The sequence below is a fragment of the Peromyscus leucopus genome, chromosome 4 (genome assembly GCF_004664715.2).
Source record: "Peromyscus leucopus breed LL Stock chromosome 4, UCI_PerLeu_2.1, whole genome shotgun sequence".
NCBI lineage: Eukaryota > Metazoa > Chordata > Mammalia > Rodentia > Cricetidae > Peromyscus > Peromyscus leucopus.
The window spans coordinates 109,033,797-109,053,076 of NC_051066.1; the positions used below are offsets into that span (position 1 = coordinate 109,033,797).

At 43.4% G+C, this 19,280-nt stretch overlaps 2 protein-coding genes across 3 annotated transcripts in view; one reads left to right on the forward strand and one right to left on the reverse strand.

The window, feature by feature from the left end:
* Window positions 1-1,384: 1,384 nt before the first annotated feature.
* Trmt6 (tRNA methyltransferase 6) lies at window positions 1,385-16,029 on the reverse strand. Its single transcript, XM_028878634.2, is given in 12 exon segments — window positions 1,385-2,743; window positions 4,620-4,706; window positions 4,804-4,906; window positions 6,076-6,161; window positions 6,513-6,532; window positions 6,535-6,867; window positions 7,550-7,674; window positions 7,930-8,013; window positions 8,126-8,217; window positions 8,684-8,793; window positions 9,738-9,865; window positions 15,780-16,029. Coding segments are annotated over 12 exon segments (1,494 nt in total). The 5' UTR covers window positions 15,914-16,029; the 3' UTR covers window positions 1,385-2,551.
* Window positions 16,030-16,154: 125 nt separating this feature from the next.
* Window positions 16,155-19,280, forward strand: part of Mcm8 (minichromosome maintenance 8 homologous recombination repair factor) — a 29,129-nt gene continuing 26,003 nt past the window's right edge. For both annotated transcript variants that reach the window (XM_028878636.2, XM_037205235.1), the window contains exons 1-3: window positions 16,155-16,380; window positions 16,989-17,160; window positions 17,562-17,645. In XM_028878636.2, coding sequence (XP_028734469.1) covers window positions 17,013-17,160; window positions 17,562-17,645 — 232 coding nt within the window. In that variant the 5' untranslated portion in view covers window positions 16,155-16,380; window positions 16,989-17,012. The remainder of the gene's footprint in view (window positions 16,381-16,988; window positions 17,161-17,561; window positions 17,646-19,280) is intronic.

Below are 19,280 nucleotides of genomic sequence, written 5' to 3' on the forward strand. Positions count from 1 at the left end.
ATTACTGCATCCAGCTTTACATTGGTTCTGGAACTTCAAGCATCATATATGGGTGACAATCACTTTATCCACTGAGCCCACCAACACAGTACTTACTGTGTTTTTGTTTCTGCTTTTTCTTTAAGGTACTTCAGGGCCGGCAAGATGGCTCGGGATAAAAGCACTTGCTGTCCAAGACTGACTATCCACATGGAGGAAGGAAGAGAACTGACTCTCAGAAGCTGTCCTCCAATCTCTACATGTACACCACGGCATGCATATGCCATTATTGACATAAATCAGATACAGAATACACATACAATATGTTTAGAAATTGCTTTAAGTATATGGTATGAGAACACTAGATTTTGACCTCTGGAGTTAATATAGCTTTTTAAAACTCTCATTAAAAAAACCCATGATTAAAATCTTTATTCCAATGAATAAAGGATAAAGACTCAAAAAGCTGTAACTTATGTCAGCAGGATAACTGTTTATTCCCTGTTCTTTAAGTAGCTGTTCAGTCTTAGAATCCGACCTGTGCTCACAGTTAAGTCCAAATAAAATACATAATCTAAGAAGAACTAATTTGTGTATGATGGGTTGGTTCTGTCCTTCCACTTTATGTGGGTTCTGGAGATTGCCAGGTTTACGTAGCAAGCACCTTTATCCACTAAGCCACACTGCCGGCCCATGCAATTTTTTCTGCTTTTTTTTTTTTGGGGGGGGGGTTCTCTGTAGCCCTGGCTGTCCTGGAACTCACTGTAGACTAGGCTGGCCTTGAACTCAGAGAATCCCCTGCCTCTGTGCTAGGATTAAAGGTGTGCACAACCACTGCATGTGATACTTTAAGTATTATTCTAGAGCTACTTCAAGTCAGGTGGTTAGGTCCACTCTCCTCACTGGCACTGCACACCACGAATCACAGGATAAAGTATCTGAATGCTGCTGATCTCTAGTATTTATATTGTTGCAGTTTTTACAACCAACTTTCAAATAACATGCAAATACTCTCATATTTTCATATGTATCAAAACTGTGTCAGGGCTAGTGAGATGGCTGGCAGCTAAAGGCACATCACCCAGGTTCAAACCCTAGAGGTACTACCCCCAACACATCCCCTTTAAAGTATTTGCTAGTGCTCTCTGAGGCATGCAGGGCTCTGGTAGCTCAGACCTTAGACCTTACCTCAGAGGGCAGACTCAACAATTCAGAGAATGGAACAGAACCTGGACACCAACTGAGGTCATTTTATCAGTGACCAGCACCTACCGAGTCTCCTCTGTGCAATCTTACACTCTCCTTAAATGTGACTTGCATGCGGTACATTCCGGTGTGTTCTCTACCATGTCAGTGTTAGCTCAATGTGATATGTGTGGTATCATTATCATTAATGACACATGGCTCAGAGTAGGAAACTTTTATTCTTTAAAAGAAATTATTAGAGGAAAAAGGATAAAAACCATAGCACATGCTATTAGGAAAACACTTTTTTTCATCCGAGATGCTCCTGGCTGGATAGGCTTCTATGGTGACATGAACACCACAGGCACATTCTAGCGAGCAGTTCAAGATTCTCAAGCAGACAAGAGTCTTGAGTTAGACATTTTTATTTCTTACAATGGAGATGGTAAAGTAATTTGATTATACTTTTTCTGAGCTGATAAAGGCCACCCACCTCACTCCAGCAGACCCCCAGAGACCAGTGTGAGTAATCCCAGAAAAAGGCACTTGAGACAATTGACAAGGAGTGATACCAACGCACTGAGAGCTGGTCTGTCTTGCACAGGTCTTTACCACAGTTCGAATCGACAGTGTATTCTCTTGCTCTCTCCCCCTCTATAGGTAGTACATTCTGTCTGTGTTGACATAAACAGACACATCTATGTGTATGTATAGATACCTACGGCGATACACATTTCTAGAGAGGGAAAAACTGTTTAATAGTACACAAAAGTTCTAATCACTTTATTTAGAACAAAGAAGATGGGTGAACCACCGCAAAAAAGCACTTACTACACCTTTCTATGCACCAAAAAAGGGAGAGGCAGCAAAAGAAGTACCTGGATCTTCCTCAGGCTGTCAACTACTAAAATAATAAAATCCAGTATGTCAAAAGGCTTATTCCACTGCAGGGCACAGGGTAGACATTTTTGGTACTATAAATCTCATAGGCTCACACATCCATATTGCTTAGGTTGAAGAGAACGGATGAGAGGGGATTTCTTTTCACTGCTCATCTTGTTTTAGCTAGCTTGTATTATTCATCTTTGCTTGAAATAGAAACAAAGTCTTACATATCAACACTCTCAAGACGTTGACCTTCCCAAGGTATCTGCAGAGTACTCTGAAGTACTCGGAGTCTGTTATAGAAACAGGACTGCTGCATCACCATTACCACACGTCGGAGCTGCACTGCTGACGAACCCCATCTGCATCAGAAGCAAAGGAGAGGCTTATTTCTTCCCAGGCATGGGTGTCCACACATTCTTAGGATAGGAAAAACAGTTTAGTGATGTCATTTCAAGTGTAATTAACAGCTGCAGAACGCCTTGGAACAAACAGTATTCTCTTAAGAACCAGATCCCACGCATTTCTGTTTTTTAGCTGCTGGCTCCTCAACCTCGTTTGAGTCGAAAGTGCTTGCACAAGACTTGAGGCTGGGGTCTGCTCGCAGGCTGTCCGAGACAACAGTGAAGCCTGAGAGAAGGTATCCTCCACCTCCACTCATCAGCAATTTGGGATGACTCCGATCTGGCAAAACCTAACCAAAACAGAAAAAAAAAAAATGGACAATCTTGCCTTTCTGCATTCTTACAAACTATATCAACAATATAACAAAAATCAGAATTTAAATGACAAATTCTCAATTTAAAACTAACTTTTAAGAAGACCACTTCTTCATAGCATAATGCAGAAAAAAAGTATAAAAACAAAGCAATCCAATTATTTTAAACAGAACATAACTGAAGGCCTGCTTCTCTCAAACTGAATGCTAGTTTGGGAGGGAAAGACAAATGGTTTCTGTAGTAACTCTGGCTCCAGGAAGCTCATGGCCAACAACAGGGTGTGGGCTATGTGGAGAAGCAACACTGGATGGACACTTCCCTGCTGTTAACCCAACAAGGGCTCTTCTCACTTGTTACCTTTGCAACATGAAAAGGCAATGTTCCTTTGGACTGAGCAGCATCCTTACTGTGGTAGGAATGAATGCCAACCAGCAGGATGGGCACACAGTAACACAGAAGTGTCCCCTCCAACCTCCCTTCCTGAAGGAACTGGCTATGAGGCATTCAGGCAGCAAAAGCTCTCCAGTTGCTGTGACTTTGGGATCTGCTGCAGGGACCATACTGAGACCAAACTGAGCCCAGGCACAAGAGCAGACCACTCTGCTCAGTCCAGCAGGCCCTTGCATGGGTAGTCTTTACTCCCAGCTCCCCACTGAGACTTTCTCAGAGTATTTATGCAGGCTGTTCCCTTCCTCTTTTGTAAGTTATAACCTACATAATTCCATTTCCTCTCTTTCTCTATGTTTTTAAAGGCCCCTTTGCCCTAATAAATCTGTTATGGAATGCTGTGGGATGGTCTGTATGTCAAATGCTCTGATTGGTCAATAAACAAAACACTGATTGGCCAGTGGCCAGGCAGGAAGTATAGGCGGGACTAACAGAGAGGAGAAAGGAGGGAACAGGAAGACAGAGGGAGACACTGCCAGCCGCCACCATGACAAGAAGCATGTGAAGACACTGGTAAGCCACGAGCCACATGGCAAGGTATAGATTTATGGGAATGGATTAATTTAAGATAATAATAACAGTTAGCAAGAAGCCTGCCACAGCCATACAGTTTGTAAGCAATATAAGTCTCTGTGTTTACTTGGTCAGGTCTGAGTGGCTGTGGGACCGGTGGGTGATAGAGATTTGTCCTGACTGTGGGCAAGGCAGGAAAACTCTAGCTACAATGGAACTTCTACCTTGGCATATATCTGCTTGAGGATGTGGCTCAGTGGCAGAGTACTTGCCCAGCATGCCCAAGATCCTGGTTCTGATATCTAATGCTGCCAGAGAGGGGGTAGCTGAGGGAGGGAATGAACATAAATATATCTCAGAGGATGTGTCTGGAATAACATAGCCCCCACCAGTAAATCACGAACTGGCTAGGAAGATGTTGCAGCAGAGGACAAGGTTACTTATCTCTAATTTTAGTTACCCACCTCTATAGATAGCAAGGTCTTGAGGGTAGTATAACTAGTTATTTGCATTTTAAATACTTCTGGACTAGCTGGGCATGGTGGAGAATGCTTTTTGGGAGGCAGAGACAGGTGGATCTCTGTAAGTTCCAGGCCAGTCTGGTCTACAACGGGAGTTCCAGGACATCCAGGGCTACACAGAGAAACCCTGTCTCGAAAAAACAAAACCCAAACAACAACAACAAATCCAACCCCCCACCTCCCTCTGGACTAGGGCTACAGAATAGTGCACCTGGACAGGAAAAGAAGGCCAGGAAACCAGGGTACTTTCTCTGAGTGACAGGCAGACATTTCCATCATTGCCACTGTGAACAGTGGCTCTTTTGAACATCCTGTAGTACTGTGCAGGGAAGCAGCAACTCTGGAACCTGGGGTGAGTGAGGATGCTTACCTGGTAATTCCTGAGCCAGGTTTCAGACAGTCTCAGGTTGATGACCCCTCCCCTCTCCCGAAGTTTTGTGTAGCATTCCAACAAAGGCTAGGGCAAAAACAGAATCCTGTTAGACATTTCCTTAGCTACAATGGGGGATCAAAATTCAGATGTAGGAATTCTGTCTATTTTGTCTCAGCATTACCTCTTTATACTGACAGTAGACCACAAACGGCCTTGATGGGGCCACAAAGTCTAGCAAAGACAGCAGCAGTGGAGTGGGGTGGAAACGACTGGCCACGATCAAACTGCAAGGAAAACAGAGAGAATGGTCCTCTGCACTCTCCAAGTGGAGCATGAGTTTTAAGTGTATTTAAAATGATCCCATACTACTAGGCACGGTGGTGCATGGCTAAAATCCTAACACTCAGGCCCAGGTGGGATTGAACTACACAGGAAGTAGGCCAGCATGACTATACAAGTGCAACACTCTAGAAACTCAGAGCAGAATGAGATCCTGAGCTACTGATTCCTAGGAAACCGAGTTATTAGTGTTTGGGCTGCCTAGCAGCTCTATGTAGGAGACTCTTGTGCTTTTGCTTTTATATTATCTGGAAGCAAATCCAACACTACACTTCTGAATCCACCTCCCACCGACAGAGGTATTCTTTTTCTTTAAAGACGTATTTTTTAGTGTGTGTGTGTGTGTGTGTGTGTGTGTGTGTGTGTGTGTGTGTGTCTGCAGAGCAGTGTCAGATCCCTGGAACTAGAGTGATATACACTGTGAGCTGCCACATGGGTGCTGGTTACTGAACACCAGTTCTCTGTAAGAGCACAGGCACTCTTTTTTTATTTCATTAGCTTGTTTGTAGCCAGTGTTATAGTCATCTTAATGTCCCACCCTGCACCTAACAGGACCATTCAGTCCTGACAGTCATTGCTCAATGTCCAGATTTCTTTGATACTATCACATTAGTACCACCAACTCACCCTCTGCTAGACTTGGCCTTTCTCTAAAAACAACCAACTACTTATTTTTATCAGCCTTAAAATAGAAGTTTTGATAAGTTACCGAATTGTTTTTAAAATTATGAATGTGTTTGCCTACATGTAGGTATGTATATGAGTGTGCAGGTGTCCAAGGAGGCCATCGGTGTTGGATCTCCCCCAAACTGGAATTACAGGCAGCTAGGAGTCACTGGGCAGGTGCTGGGCAGGTGCTGGGAGCCTCACTCTGGTTCTTTGTAAGAGCAGTGTGTGCTCTTAAGCCTTGAACCATCTCTCCAGCTGAGACCCAGTCTTTCTCATAAACAACAACAACAACAACAACAACAACAACAAAAGACAAAACAACCTAAAGAAAATCTCTACCTCATTTCCCACTAGAATCAGGGCAGGCAGTGGAAAGAAACTGCTGATGCATTCTAAGCAGAATGCAGCAGCACCAAGAAGTGCTCCACAGCCTTCATCAACATACCCATCTGCATTTCTTTCTCCCAGCAGAGCAGCCGCCTCTAAATGTCTTTTCCTCTGCTCCTCTTGTCGTCTTTGCTTTTCCTGAATCTGAACAGCAAGAAACCAACGCACTGAGGTCACTCAGCCAGGCTTACAAAAATGCTGTCCTATCAGAGCAGAGCAGTGGTATTTAGCAGAAAACAGAGATGGGGTGGTTTATAAGGAAGGTGAGGGTACCCAAGGAAGCCTATACTCAAATGTCAATCCTCAAGTTACCTGAGCACTGCTGAAGCTGCTGCTGAAGTCAGCCAGATGTGTACAAACACCCATTCCCCCAGTTGTTTTTCACAGCTATCATCTGGGGACCTAATGTTCCCAGGCTAACCCAAACCTCACAACCTAAACGACTCACTGAGGCTCTGAGGCTATCACAAGGATAATGACTGTTGCCATTCTTACATAATCTCTTTTGCTTCCTTTTCTTTAGGCTCCTTATTCTCTGGGTCCTGGGGAACAATTTCCGTTGCTCTCTGTTCCTCTGGGTTATTTTCTGGGCCTTCTGCCATGCAGTCCTCATCGGCTTGTTCAGATATCTGTTTTTCCCCATGTTCACCATTACTTTCTTCGACCGGAGTGCTGGCCTTAGGCTCTGAGGACAGCATCTCAGCAGAAAATGTTCCATTTAGAAGACTGTTTACTTTGTTGAGGGGGAATTCATAAAGACCATGGAGGAAAGACTTGGGAAATCCAAAACAAGCTGTTGCTGCCCGTACAGGTCCATCTCCAGGGTACAGCTGAATAATGGAGCCAAAACCTGAACAGACAAAAAAATGGAGGGAATCTAGACTGTGCAAAGCCCAAGTCCTTACATAATTAACTCCTGAGATATCATTAACTCCTGAGTCTTTTCCCGTCTAGAGGGTGAAGAATACTACAGCCCATGTGAAGGTTCCCTGAACACTATGAATATTCCATTCCCCACAGAGAGAATATAATTCCAGAGCACACAGGGAGTCGTGAAGAAGCCTATCTCCTCAGGACACTATGGGAGTCCCAGTGATCTTGTTCAGAGGTGACATCATTTGGGACTATTTGCTTTCTCCTTGTTCACCATTCAGAGAGGGTGGATGCAAGCTTATCTTCCACAGAGTCAGGGAAACCACAAGTCAGCTTGTGTATTCCAAGACAGAATACCTTCTGAGAAGCTTCCCTACAGCCCCTCAGTGCCTGACAACACAGTAAATCATTAGCTACATGCAGTTCCAGAATCATCCCCATAGACACCAAAGCGGAAAAGGTCGTCATCACAGGACACCAACACAACCTTAGTGGAGAGAAATGGACCACACAGGAAGGTTCTGGGACAGGAGCCACAGAGGTCTACTGAGGTCACTTCACTATTCTTAAAGAAACTCAATCTGGTTTTCTAACTTTCAATTTTTGGACTTTTCCTCACATCAGGGTAGTTTACTGAGTTTGAAAACACCAAGACTTACCTCCCATTCGCTCCATCATGGCACCTAGCACCAAGCCTGAACAAGTTTCCATGACAATCATCTTATTGCCAGCACGGATATTTCCCAATGTCAACATCTGGGCTAGTGTATCATATCTCATGTGGCTAAGGAAAAAAGGGATGAGCCACTTACTTTCAGTTAAGTAAAGCCTGACATTTAATAACAGTTTTTCTAGGTGTTTAATAAAAATTATGTTGATAAGATTATTGTTTGCTTGAGGCGACAGTAAAAGGACTTACAATTTATGAGGAAGGAGGACACTTTATGCAGGTGAGCAAGCTTTTCATTTTACTTAAAATCATGACTCTCTTAAAGACATATTTCCCCCAATTATACTTTTGAAAGGAAACAAAGCGTACTTAATTTTTCCAGGTTCTCTTGCATAATACATAATTGAAAGAATACGGGTAGATGGCTTCAGAATAGTAACAATGGCTTCATATCTAGGGGAATTAAAAGCAGAATAGCAATTTAAAACATCTTATTTTTAGTAATATTTACATATGAAATAGAAAAGATGTACTATTTTTAACCATTTCAAACAAGACAACTTACTTTTTCTTCTTCTTTTTAATATATTTATCTTGGGCAAATTCTGTTTTGTCTCGGAATGTTGTACTATTTTCAATTAGCTGCTGAACTATTTCCTGTAAGAAAAGGAGCAAGCAGATTTCCTGAAGATTCCCCATCTTACCAAGCACTCAAAGGTCTCATCTCCAGTCCCTCCTCCACGAAGTCTGAGCGGGTCAACTGCATTTCTACACTCTATTTAGGATTGCAATAAACACATTACAAACTCCATTTAGATTAGTTTTTTTCTGGTGTTGGGGATGGAACCCAGGGCCTCGTTCCCACAACTCCTTTAAACCAAGCCAAAGGAAGAGAGAGATCCAAGAAAGGGGGACGAGAGATGAAGATGAGCCAAAACTGAAACACACGAGCTGCTAACTTCTCTCCCCCTAACTCCTGTGCTGCCGCCACTCAGTCTACTATCCCGTGCACAAGAAACGAAACCCTCACGTGCTAGACTGCACACACTTTAACCGACACTCCAGTTTCCCTCATTAAAAACAAATCTGTGACACACACACAAAGGGAAGGAATCCTTTTTACCTCTCCTTTAATGCCCTTGTCTTTCAGAGCTTTTATATCATCTTGAGTAAGTTTCTGTGACTTTCCATCATCAACTATATTTCGATTATCAGTGCCCGCTTCTTTAGTCTCTAAGGAAAGAAATTGCTCTATGATAATTTTGATATAAAACTATTATAAAAATGACATTTTAATCTCTTAATTTTATGTCTATTTGTGTATGTGTGTGTGGGCTCACACATGGCATGGTGCATATTCGCTGAGGACATGGTTCTCCCCTTCCACCATGTAGGTCTCAGGAATCAAACTGAACTCAGGGTGTCAGACGTGGTAACAGGTACTTTACCTACTAGGCCATCTTGCTTGCCCTGATTTAAAACTATTTTGTAGTGCTTTCTAAAAAAATAAAATAAAATAATTTTTTAAAGAGCTGGGCATGGTAGCACAGACCTTTATTCCCAATACTAGGGAAGCAGAGGTAGGAGGATCTCTGTGAGTTCAAGGCCAGCCTGGTCTACATCTCAGGGACAGCCAGGGCTATGTAGAGAGACCTGTCTCAAAAACTAAAAAAAAAAAAAAAAAAAAAAAAAAAAAAAAAAAAAAAAAAAAAAAAGAAAAGAAAATGTTTTATGTGTATAGTGTTGGGTCCTCTAAAAGAGCAAGTGCTTATACCTGCTGAGCCATCTCGCTAGCTCCTCAAAGTTTCTTTTTGAGGTAAGTTCTCGTGTAGCATAGGCTGGCCTCAAACTAACTATATAGCTAAATATGAACTTGAACTCTGGTCCTCCGACCTCCATCTCTCGGGTACTTCAACTGCTTGCTCATGGAGTGCTGCAGATGAGCCTGGGCCTTGTGTACACTAGGTAAATGTACTACCAACTGTGCTACATGCCTGCACCTATTTTTCTTTTCCTAAGTTCCTATCCACACCCAGCCCATCAGCTCCTCAAGTCTGGCCTTAGTTTTTTAGGATCACCTCTTGTTTTTGCTAAGTTTCCTGGAGAGCATCTGAACTGAACGGAAGTCTGCCTAGCTAACTGTAGACCGTCCATCTCATACATCCAAAGTGGGGTACCTGAAGCAGGCTCTTCCTTCTTCTTCTTGAGCTGAAGACTTCCTCCATTGCTCACTTCAAATGTTGACCCATAACTATGGCCAATGGCATTATCCAGGTAGAACCACTGTTTTTCAAAAGTTACTTTTCTGAGGAAGAAAAAGCAACCAATCAATTGGCTTTTTTTGCATCCATGCTAAACCAGGTGTACTCATTCTAGTTTACTGTAGAAAGTTCTCATGATAAAGAGTGAACGGCACTAATTCTGTGTACAAACTGACAAATGAACTACAGAGAACCAGGATGGGCAGAGACACAAACATGCATAAAGAAGTTAGGAGAACACTGGCTTTCAGAAGAAAAAAGAGATCTCTTTTACGGGGCACAGATCTGACTGCGTTTTGCTTTACTTCACAGATTCTGCAGATCTCAACATGGGTATGACTGCCAAGATTCCCAGGCCATGAGGATGCATTGTGACACCTCACACCACTTACACTAGAAAATCCCCAACAAAATAATCACTGAGATGACAACAATTTTTAAAACTCCTTTGCCTCTGTCTAACTGGCTATTGTACTAGAAAAGTGGCAAATCCAAATTTGCTGTATTAGAAAAAAAAAAAAAAACTGTATTAGAAATAACTATTATTGACAATCTCCACATTTGAATGGACTGAACACTGATGATGTACTGCTGAGGGCTGGGCATTAGGCTTTCCTACCACTCAGATCTGTACTTACTGAACTTCAAACGAGAGCACACAACAAAATCCCCTTCCCTTCAAAGAAAGAAAATGAACACCTGGTGAGTAATCACTAGATGTTGAGTAGTATGTGTACCCTTTTCATCTCACAGTAACCTGGGATGCCTTTTTCCAGACCTTCCAGAAATCAGAGGCCCTAGGAAACTAGACTGTTCAAGATTCAGTTACCTGGTATAATCGTATACAGTTTTCCAACATGTAGGAGACAGAGGTAGAAAGACGCTCTAAATTTCAGGCCACAGTGGCCTTAGCTAGTGCTGGAGCATGCTTCTCTGAATTGCTACATTCCCTCCAAATTCAAATATTCCCTCTAGGAGGGAAGGAGACACCAGCCTCAGGGGGCAAGCAAAAGGTCACATATCTTGAGAACAAAATCTTAGAAGATTCTTGAGGGTCTGCTGTCCAACAACATACAAAGGAGTACACAGTTGCTGGGTAGGGTGTGTGGGGGACGACAATGCTCACCAGTCAGGTTGCTGAGAGAAGTTCAACTTTGGAGCTGTTCTACAGCTTTAGGGTTGCAGGGTTCTGGAAGTAGTCACCAATCAGTGTTGAGTGGCCTTTCTGGTGATGCAGCTGCTTTTGAACTATCTCTGTGTCCTTGTAAATAACTCCCTACCCATACTCCTGTTAGTAACTCCAATAAAAAACTCACTGGCTCACCAAACTGGACACTGATGCAGTCATTAATTTGGTCTGTTGTGGGTTCCCTTTCTGGGATGAACTAATGTGTGTGTGCAGTGATTCCTCAGAAGTATGTCACATAACACACAATGACACCTGTTTGTGTTCCCACAAAATATTGTGCACCCTAATAAACTTATCTGGGGTCAGAAAACAGAACAGCCACTATATATAGAGGCCAGAAAATGGTGACACACACGCCGTTAATCCTAGCATTCCAAAGGTAGAGATCTGTCTGGATTTCTGTAAGTTCAAGGACACACTGGAAACAGGCAGGCATGGTACAAGAGCCTTTGATCCCAGGAAGTGATGGTAGAAACCAGAAAGGTATATAAGGTGTGAAAACCAGGAACTAGGGCTGGTTAAGCTTTTAGGTTTTTGAGCAGCACAGTTCAGCTGAGAGGCATCCAGTCTGAGGAAACAGGATGAACTGAGGAACTGTTGAGGTGAGGTAGCTGTGGCTTGTTCTGCTTCTCTGATCTTCCAGCATTCACCCCAATACCTGGTTTGTTTCACTAATAAGACCTGTTAAGATTCATGCTACACCTGTTGTGTGTGCTTGTGCGAGGAGCTAAAGCTGGGGGATCCGTACAGGTCTGCAGTTTTTTTCTATATCACCCAGCACTGTTGACCCTAACAAAAGCTTTGTACCTAAGGAAGCCTCACAGTCCAGGTGCACACACAGAATTCTGAGTTCCAGGACTTGTCCTGTCCTGGTGAATTCTGTTTGTGCCCCAGCTCACACCTCTCTCATTTTCTCTTTGTTCCTAGAGGCTCACAGAATGCACTTCCCACTACTGATAGTTCCTACATGTGTCTTCTTTTGGGCTCTCTATCCTGCCACATCTTTGTGTATCACATCCTTTTAAAAAACTGTATCTACTTTTATTGCGTGTGTGTGTGTGGGGTGGGGTGGGGGCGGGGGTGTGTGTACACGTATGTGTGTTTGGGGACCATAGCGTGCATGTGGAAGTCAGAAGATGAACTCAGGTGCTAGTTCTCGCCCTCTATCTTTTTTTGAGGCAAGTTCTCTTTTTGTTCACTGTTGCACAGGTCACGCCAGCTGGCCCTCAGACCTCTAGGACTTCTCCTGTCTCTACCTCCATCTTGCTGTAGCTGGAATTACAGATATGTACCGCCATCTCTCATGCTTATGTGGTGACAGCTTTGCCCACTGGGCCATCTCCCAGCCTCATTCATCAAATGTCACTTGAACCATATGACTCTCGAAGTGCTTCGACAGAGACAATTCTTATTCTTTTTGCTGGATTTCCAATAACCAATGTGTAACACTCAAAACATTTGCTCAGCTCAGGCCAGAGCCGAGTACCCTCTTAAGCACCGTGGTGCTAATGAGACATTGTCGCTGGGCTGATTTATGCCTCTGCTAGCCTATCTTCTGTGCAAAGGCAGGAAGGTATGTACTCAAACTTCCTGGCCTGGAAGCTGAGTGGGGAAACTGTGGGAGGCAATGTGGTACATAAGTGAGCTGTGTTTCCTGGGAAGGACTGAGATGTGAAGAAAGCTGGGAATGCTGTAGTGACAGGGAGTCTGGTTGGAACGCAGCTGAATTCAGCAGCTCATTTCCTAAACCAAACACAAATGACCACCACGACTCTGTCAAGAAGAGGGGTAGATCAAAAGAGCTTACGAATAACTTCTGAAGAGTACTTTTTAGGGGACTGGAGAAATCAGTAAGCAGTTGAGAGCAGTTACTGCTCTTCCAGAGGACCTGACTTTGGTTCCCAGCACCCACGCTGGGTAAACCACAATCAGCTATAACTCCAATTCCAGAAAATCCGAAGTTTCTGGCCTCTGAGGGCACCCGAATTCATTCATTCATTCATTTCATTCATTCATTCTCTCTCTCTCTCTCTCTCTCTCTCTCTCTCTCTCACACACACACACACACACACACACACACACACACACACACACACACACACGAGACAAGGTTTCCACAATCAGCTATAATGCCAATTGCAGGAAATCCAAAGTTTCTGGCCTCTGAGGGCACCTGATGTCACACACACACACACACACACACACACACACACACACAGAGAGAGAGAGAGAGAGAGAGAGAGAGAGAGAGAGAGAGAGAGAGAGAGAAATTTCTCTGTGTAACCCTGGCTATCCCAGAACTTGCTCTGTAGATCACACTAGCCTCGAACTCACAGAGATCTGCTGCCTCTGCCTCCTGAGTGTGGGATTAAAGATGTGCGCCACCACTGGCCAAAAAAATAGTGCTAAAGAGTACTTTTTAAGAACTAAATGCCAGGTGATAATGGAGCTTGCCTGAAGAGGCAGGTGGATCTCTGTGAGTTCAAGCCCACCCTGGTCTACAGAGTGAGTTCCAGGACAGCCAGGACTGTTTCACAGAGAAACCCTGTCTCAAACAAACAAACAAACAAACAAACAAACAAACACCCTAAAGATACTGTCTGTCTTCAGAATCTAATCAATATTTACATGTATAATTCAGCTATCATTTGGCTTAAAAGGGCCTTTTGGGAAATGTTATCATTTTTACTATTTTCTAAAGAGAAAATATTTTACTGTTTAAAATAACCCTGGACTTTTGAATTATAACCTGTTTTTATGTTCACACACACACACACACACACACAAAGATACTGTCTGTCTCACTGGTAATGGAAAGAACTGTAAAGGGACATTCAAATAGCTGTATCTGAACATGAAGCAAACTGAGCATAGTGTAGCAGACCTGTAATCCCACCCCGTGGGAGGCAGAAAAGTGTTGAAAGAAAAATATGGCTCAGCTGGCGGCTATCAGCACAGATGTGCACAGGGGGCGTGCTCATCAAAATATGTGCCTGCAACCTAAGAGCTTTGCTGCACTAAGTTATACTGCAGCTAAAAAGTTTGAATTCTAAATTGCCAGTTTCTAAAACCTATGTACTTGGAAGCAGGCGAAGAATTTCTAATTTAAAATTCTGAAAAGGTGCGACGCTTAATCAGCACTCGACAACAGGCGGTGTGAGCGGGCTGGGCTACAAGTGAGCAGAAAGCAAATACACAGAAAAGCCGAAAAAAAAAAAAAAAAAAATTCCGAAAAAAAAATGAAACACTGCCTTCAAGAACACAAACATACAGCAGCAATGAGGACGGTTGTGAGATTTCTCTAATTTCAATCACCAAGACAAAATCTCATCAGTGGAGAATTTTAAAATGCTCAAAAAAGGGTGCAGATATTGATTCTGGACTAGAATGAACACCCCATCCCTCTGATTTTTTGTTCTTTATCAAAGTGTGCTTGTGCCAAGAAAGGTTGGCTACCAACTGGCTTGATGCATTGGACACTGCTGCCTGTCTAACTGGTTTTATTTTCTTGAGACAGGGTCTCATGTTGGCCAGGCTAGCCTCAGACTCTCCAAACATGACCCTGAACTTCTGATTCTCCTTTCCTCCACCTCCCAACTACTGGGATTACAGGCCTGCACCAACATGGTCCATTTATGTAGTACTGGGAACCATACCTAGGGCTTGGAGCATGACAGACAAGCACTCTAACAACAGAGCTACATCCTCAGCCCTTAGCATCGTTACTGTTTCTGGCTTCATTTCAAACACCAGTCAATGGTTTGAATCCAACAGTGGCAAAAATAACCCACGTGAAGTGAGCATTAGAAGGGGTTCCAAACCTCACGAAACCCAGTTTTCTGAGCCACAGAAAGTTGTTCTCCTGACCTTGCATGATTTACTTCTTTTCAAGGAGTTTTACAGGAATGGCAGTGTGACTCAGTGGCAGAGCCCTTGTCTAGTATGCCCAGAGCCTCAGCACTGCAACAATCCAGCAAATAACAAAGCAGTATTATAAGTTCAAAAGAAAACTTCATTGTACCAAAGTAATCTAGACAGCCCAATAAATTCTAACCATCAATAAGCTATTAGGATTCAGTAAGCTAACCAGCTGTCAGAAAGGTAACTAGCCCAATTATGAGCTCTGAGCTCTTGAGTGAACTGCTTGGGAACAATTCGATTTTCCTGGACTCTTAATACCTTGATGTAAAATGAAAGGCTCACAGTGATTGCACGCTGTAGGAATTTGCCTTTTCTTACTCCTAGTAGACAGATTTTCCCACTGAGGTCAAGAGAAGAGGCCTGCCTACCCGAAAGCCAGACTAGGTGTAGGGGATCTTTTTTCTTTTTTCCCTCCCTCCTCTCTGTTATGGAGGAAGTCGAATTTATGGGGAAGGTGGGGATGAGAGTGAGACATAATGAAGAGATCTCAATGTGAAAGGTTGGAGAAGTTCTGTAATAGAAAAGACCCCAAGAACCTCAGGAGGCGGGAATACCATGAATGGAATTCCTGGGAAGGAATCCGGCGCTGAAGGTAGAAGATTGGGGGATAGAAATGCAGAGGCGAGTGCTGTAGGATGAGAAAGGGGCAAAGGAGATCCTATAGGCCAAGGATGGGAAAGGGTCCCAGCGGGAAAAGACCTCTGTGACAGGAAGACCTGAGTGGTGGCAACAACGGCTGGGGGGTTGGGAGGAGGGGGAGCCGGATTCACAGAACCAAGAATGGACTCTGGAAGGGATGATTATCTAGGTGGTGGTGCGCGCCACCCGAGGCCAGTAACTTGACTCACTTTCTCCGCTGGACTTGTACGGCTTTGAACACATCTTCCCGCTTCAGCACCACGAAGTCGCCGTCATGGATGCAGTGGTCCCCGGGATGCGGATGCAGGGGCTGTGGGGCCGGCTGCTCCGCTGATGCCTCCATGGACGCCAGGCCGTATCCAAGCTCCGGCCCCGCTCCGGCCGCCAGCAGCACCACACACAACCAAGAACCGGCCCCTGCGCCGGCACCGCCCCCACGTGCTGCGCGCCGCTTCCGCTTTCCGGTCCCGGCCTCAGGGCGGCTTCCGGGAGCCTCGCAACTTCCGTCGATCTGAACTCTTTGATTGGCTACACTTCGTCCCGCCCGCCCGTTGCGTGGCTTCCTGGAGCGTCATAGACGCGCCAAAAAAGAACTCCGGAGGAAATCGGACTTTAGCTTGCGGAGTTGCGCTCGGTTTTCCCCGCCCTCCTTCTCGCGTTCCGCGGCGCCGCGGCGCCCCGGGCGCGATCTGGGAGGACTCGAGGACTCCAGCAGTTAGGACGACGGGACGTGAATGAAGTCAGGGATTGTGGGTGCTGCTTCCTCAGGCTCACGTCCCTAAATACTTGTCGGAATCGCCACCTTTCTCAGTATGTTGTCCTGTTGGGTCGATGTGGAACGTAGTGTTGCGATGGAATGTCTCATCTTGAGGGTCTTGAAGACTTGAGTTTTTAATCTCAGTGCTATTACAAACAAGTTTAATTTTATGAGTTTGCTTATTTGCGAACGATTTATTAACTAAATCTTCTTAAGATTAATCGTAGGCTCTCCTAATGAATTTCACTGCAGTGTATGAATATGTCATTAGTAGTTTGTATCTATGGGATAGGAATTTTTAGGTGGAATTGTTTTCTTTTAGAACGGTTTTAGGACAGTTTGCCACAGAAAATAATACAATGAAGATCGAGTTATGATATTTCCCTAGTATCATACAGATGAGGATTATGTTCAGCTAGTATGGCCTAATAATAGTCTCCGACATTGCAAACAGGTTCAAGTTACTGTCTTTATTTATTTCTTGGGTTCTTTGAAAACTGATGCTGAATAACGCCTGTAGTGTACCTTAAATCGTGATGGGGATTAAAAGAATACACAATACATAAGGTTTATACTGTAGCATGGAACTTTGTAAGCTTATGTGCTAGTCTCAAACACAGTATATTAATTTCCCCCTTTTTACTACGTTAATCCATTTTAGGGGTGCTATTTACTTTTAGAAGACATGAGTGGTGCATACAGAGGGAGAGGTTTTGGACGGGGAAGATTCCAAAACTGGAAAAGAGGAAGAGGTGGTGGAAACTTCTCAGGAAGCTGGAGAGAAAGAGAACACAGAGCTGACCCCAGTAAAGCTGCAGGGAAGCACACTTCTGGTGAGTGCATTGAATGATCAGTTTGTTGTCTCTCATGAAAGAAACAGCTCAAGGGCCAGTAGATGGCTGAGTAGATAAGGGTGCCTGCCACCAAGCCTGATGACCCTCAGTTAGATCCCAAGGAACCCACATGATGGAAGGAGAGAACTGACCCCTTCAAGCTGTCATATGACCTCCACATGTACACAATGGCATGTGTGAGCCCACACATGGACACAGACTACACACACATAACAAATGTTAAAAAAAAAAAAAGCAATTCATGCCTCATAGACAGCAGGATATAGTTCTTATTGAAATATCCAATTTAGAATCTATTAATAGACTTGTAGAAGGAGACACTGTAGAAGGGGGGAAAACAGTGCTTTGCTTTTTACTAACATAATATTCTACTTTTTCAGAACAAACTTCACAACCTTTACTTCTACAGTCAACGTTGGACCAGTTTATACCGTATAAGGGCTGGAAGCTTTACTTCTCTGAAGGTAGAGTTAAAGAGTTGAAAAGTACCATGAATTATATATTCATCTCTGGATACTACAATTCATGTTACCATGATTTGGTTGAATATCTGATATGTGCCTTTTGCTCTCCCAAACATTTGTTTGGAGCATTATTTTTATACATGTATCAGGAAAACAGAAACTTGTGAGTGTTTCAAAAAAGGATTTAGTACAAAGAATTAGCTATGTATATGGAAGACTCAAAGCAGAAAGGGAACACTGAGGTGACCTCCCAGAAAGTGGTGAGTTCCAGACACAGCAGTCTGATCCCCATGGCTAGGGGAGAGCAAAAATCAAAGACATTCCAAGGTTGTCAGGAGTTGGGCTTTCAAAGGTGGAGACATGGCAGAGGTGCCGCTTTAATCTCAGGGCACCCTCCCATGCTGTGCGTTAGGACTTTGGAAGGCATCCTACTTTGTGCTCAGAACACAGATGCGCGAAGCTGGTTGTTCCTAGTAACTGAGGACTCATCAGACGTTGCTTGGAGCTATAACTGTCCTGTGCAGCAGCAGAGATGCTGAAAAGAACTGGAACAAGGCTGGAGAGGTGGCTCAAAAGTTAAGTATGCTTGCTGTTCTTCTAGAGGGCCTGAGCTTGGTTCTCAGAAGGAAGCTTGCTCTGAAACCCTCTGTTGGCCTCTGAGACACCTGTACATGTGACATACACAGACATACACTTAACACAGACATACACATAAAAGTCAGTCTTTTAAAAAATGAATAAAAATAAGAATAGCTTCTTTCAAACTTCTTGCCACCTTCCAGTCCTTACAGTGTGTCCAGTTGGCTGAACCTAAAGGTTGTCTGGGAACTTCGGCACAAATGTCGGCAGTGTCACAGCAGGAAACAGAGTAATAGGCTCCAACCAAGAGTTAGATGTCACTTGAGGTTTGTGTAGAAAAGAATACCATCTACTATCAGACATGTTTGTGAACTATTGAGGTATTGCTCTTATGGTATCTACATGTTCATTATATCTCTTATGAAGTGTGGTTTTTGTTCTTGTTTTTTTTTATGGCTGTGTTTTTCCCCTCTAGTATACTATATTGCTTGCTGTCAACTTTCAGTATTCATTCTGTGAATGAATTCTTTCTTCCCCTCCCTATTAACTTGATAGATGTGTTTCACAGGAGATCCTTTATTCCTTTAGGATACATTGACCACCAACATTTTCATTATTGTCCTAGCAATTAGCCCAGAGCACTAAGTGACCTTTAGATTACTAAAGATGGAATTTAAGGGATACCTTCCTTAAAACTGAACAGCTACATTTCACTAGACTGAAGTAGCATTACAATTTTGAGATTACAATTAAGCATTGGTCTGTCTCCAGATCTTCGGAAATAATTTGACAAGTGACAGTATGAACAAGTAGAATTTACTTTGCAAAGATAGTGATTAGTTTAACTCCATTCATGTGTATGGCTTTGCATTTATTATAATGTTTAATTTAAGTGTATTGTATAAGATATTTGAATTGTTAATACCCTTTGAGGAGTCTAAGACTCAGTAGAAAGTTTCTCAGATATTTGGACTTTTATGGATATTTTAGGTTATTCAGACATCAGGGGGTTTTGTTTGTTTGTTTGTTTGTTTGTTTTAAGAATCTCAAGTATTC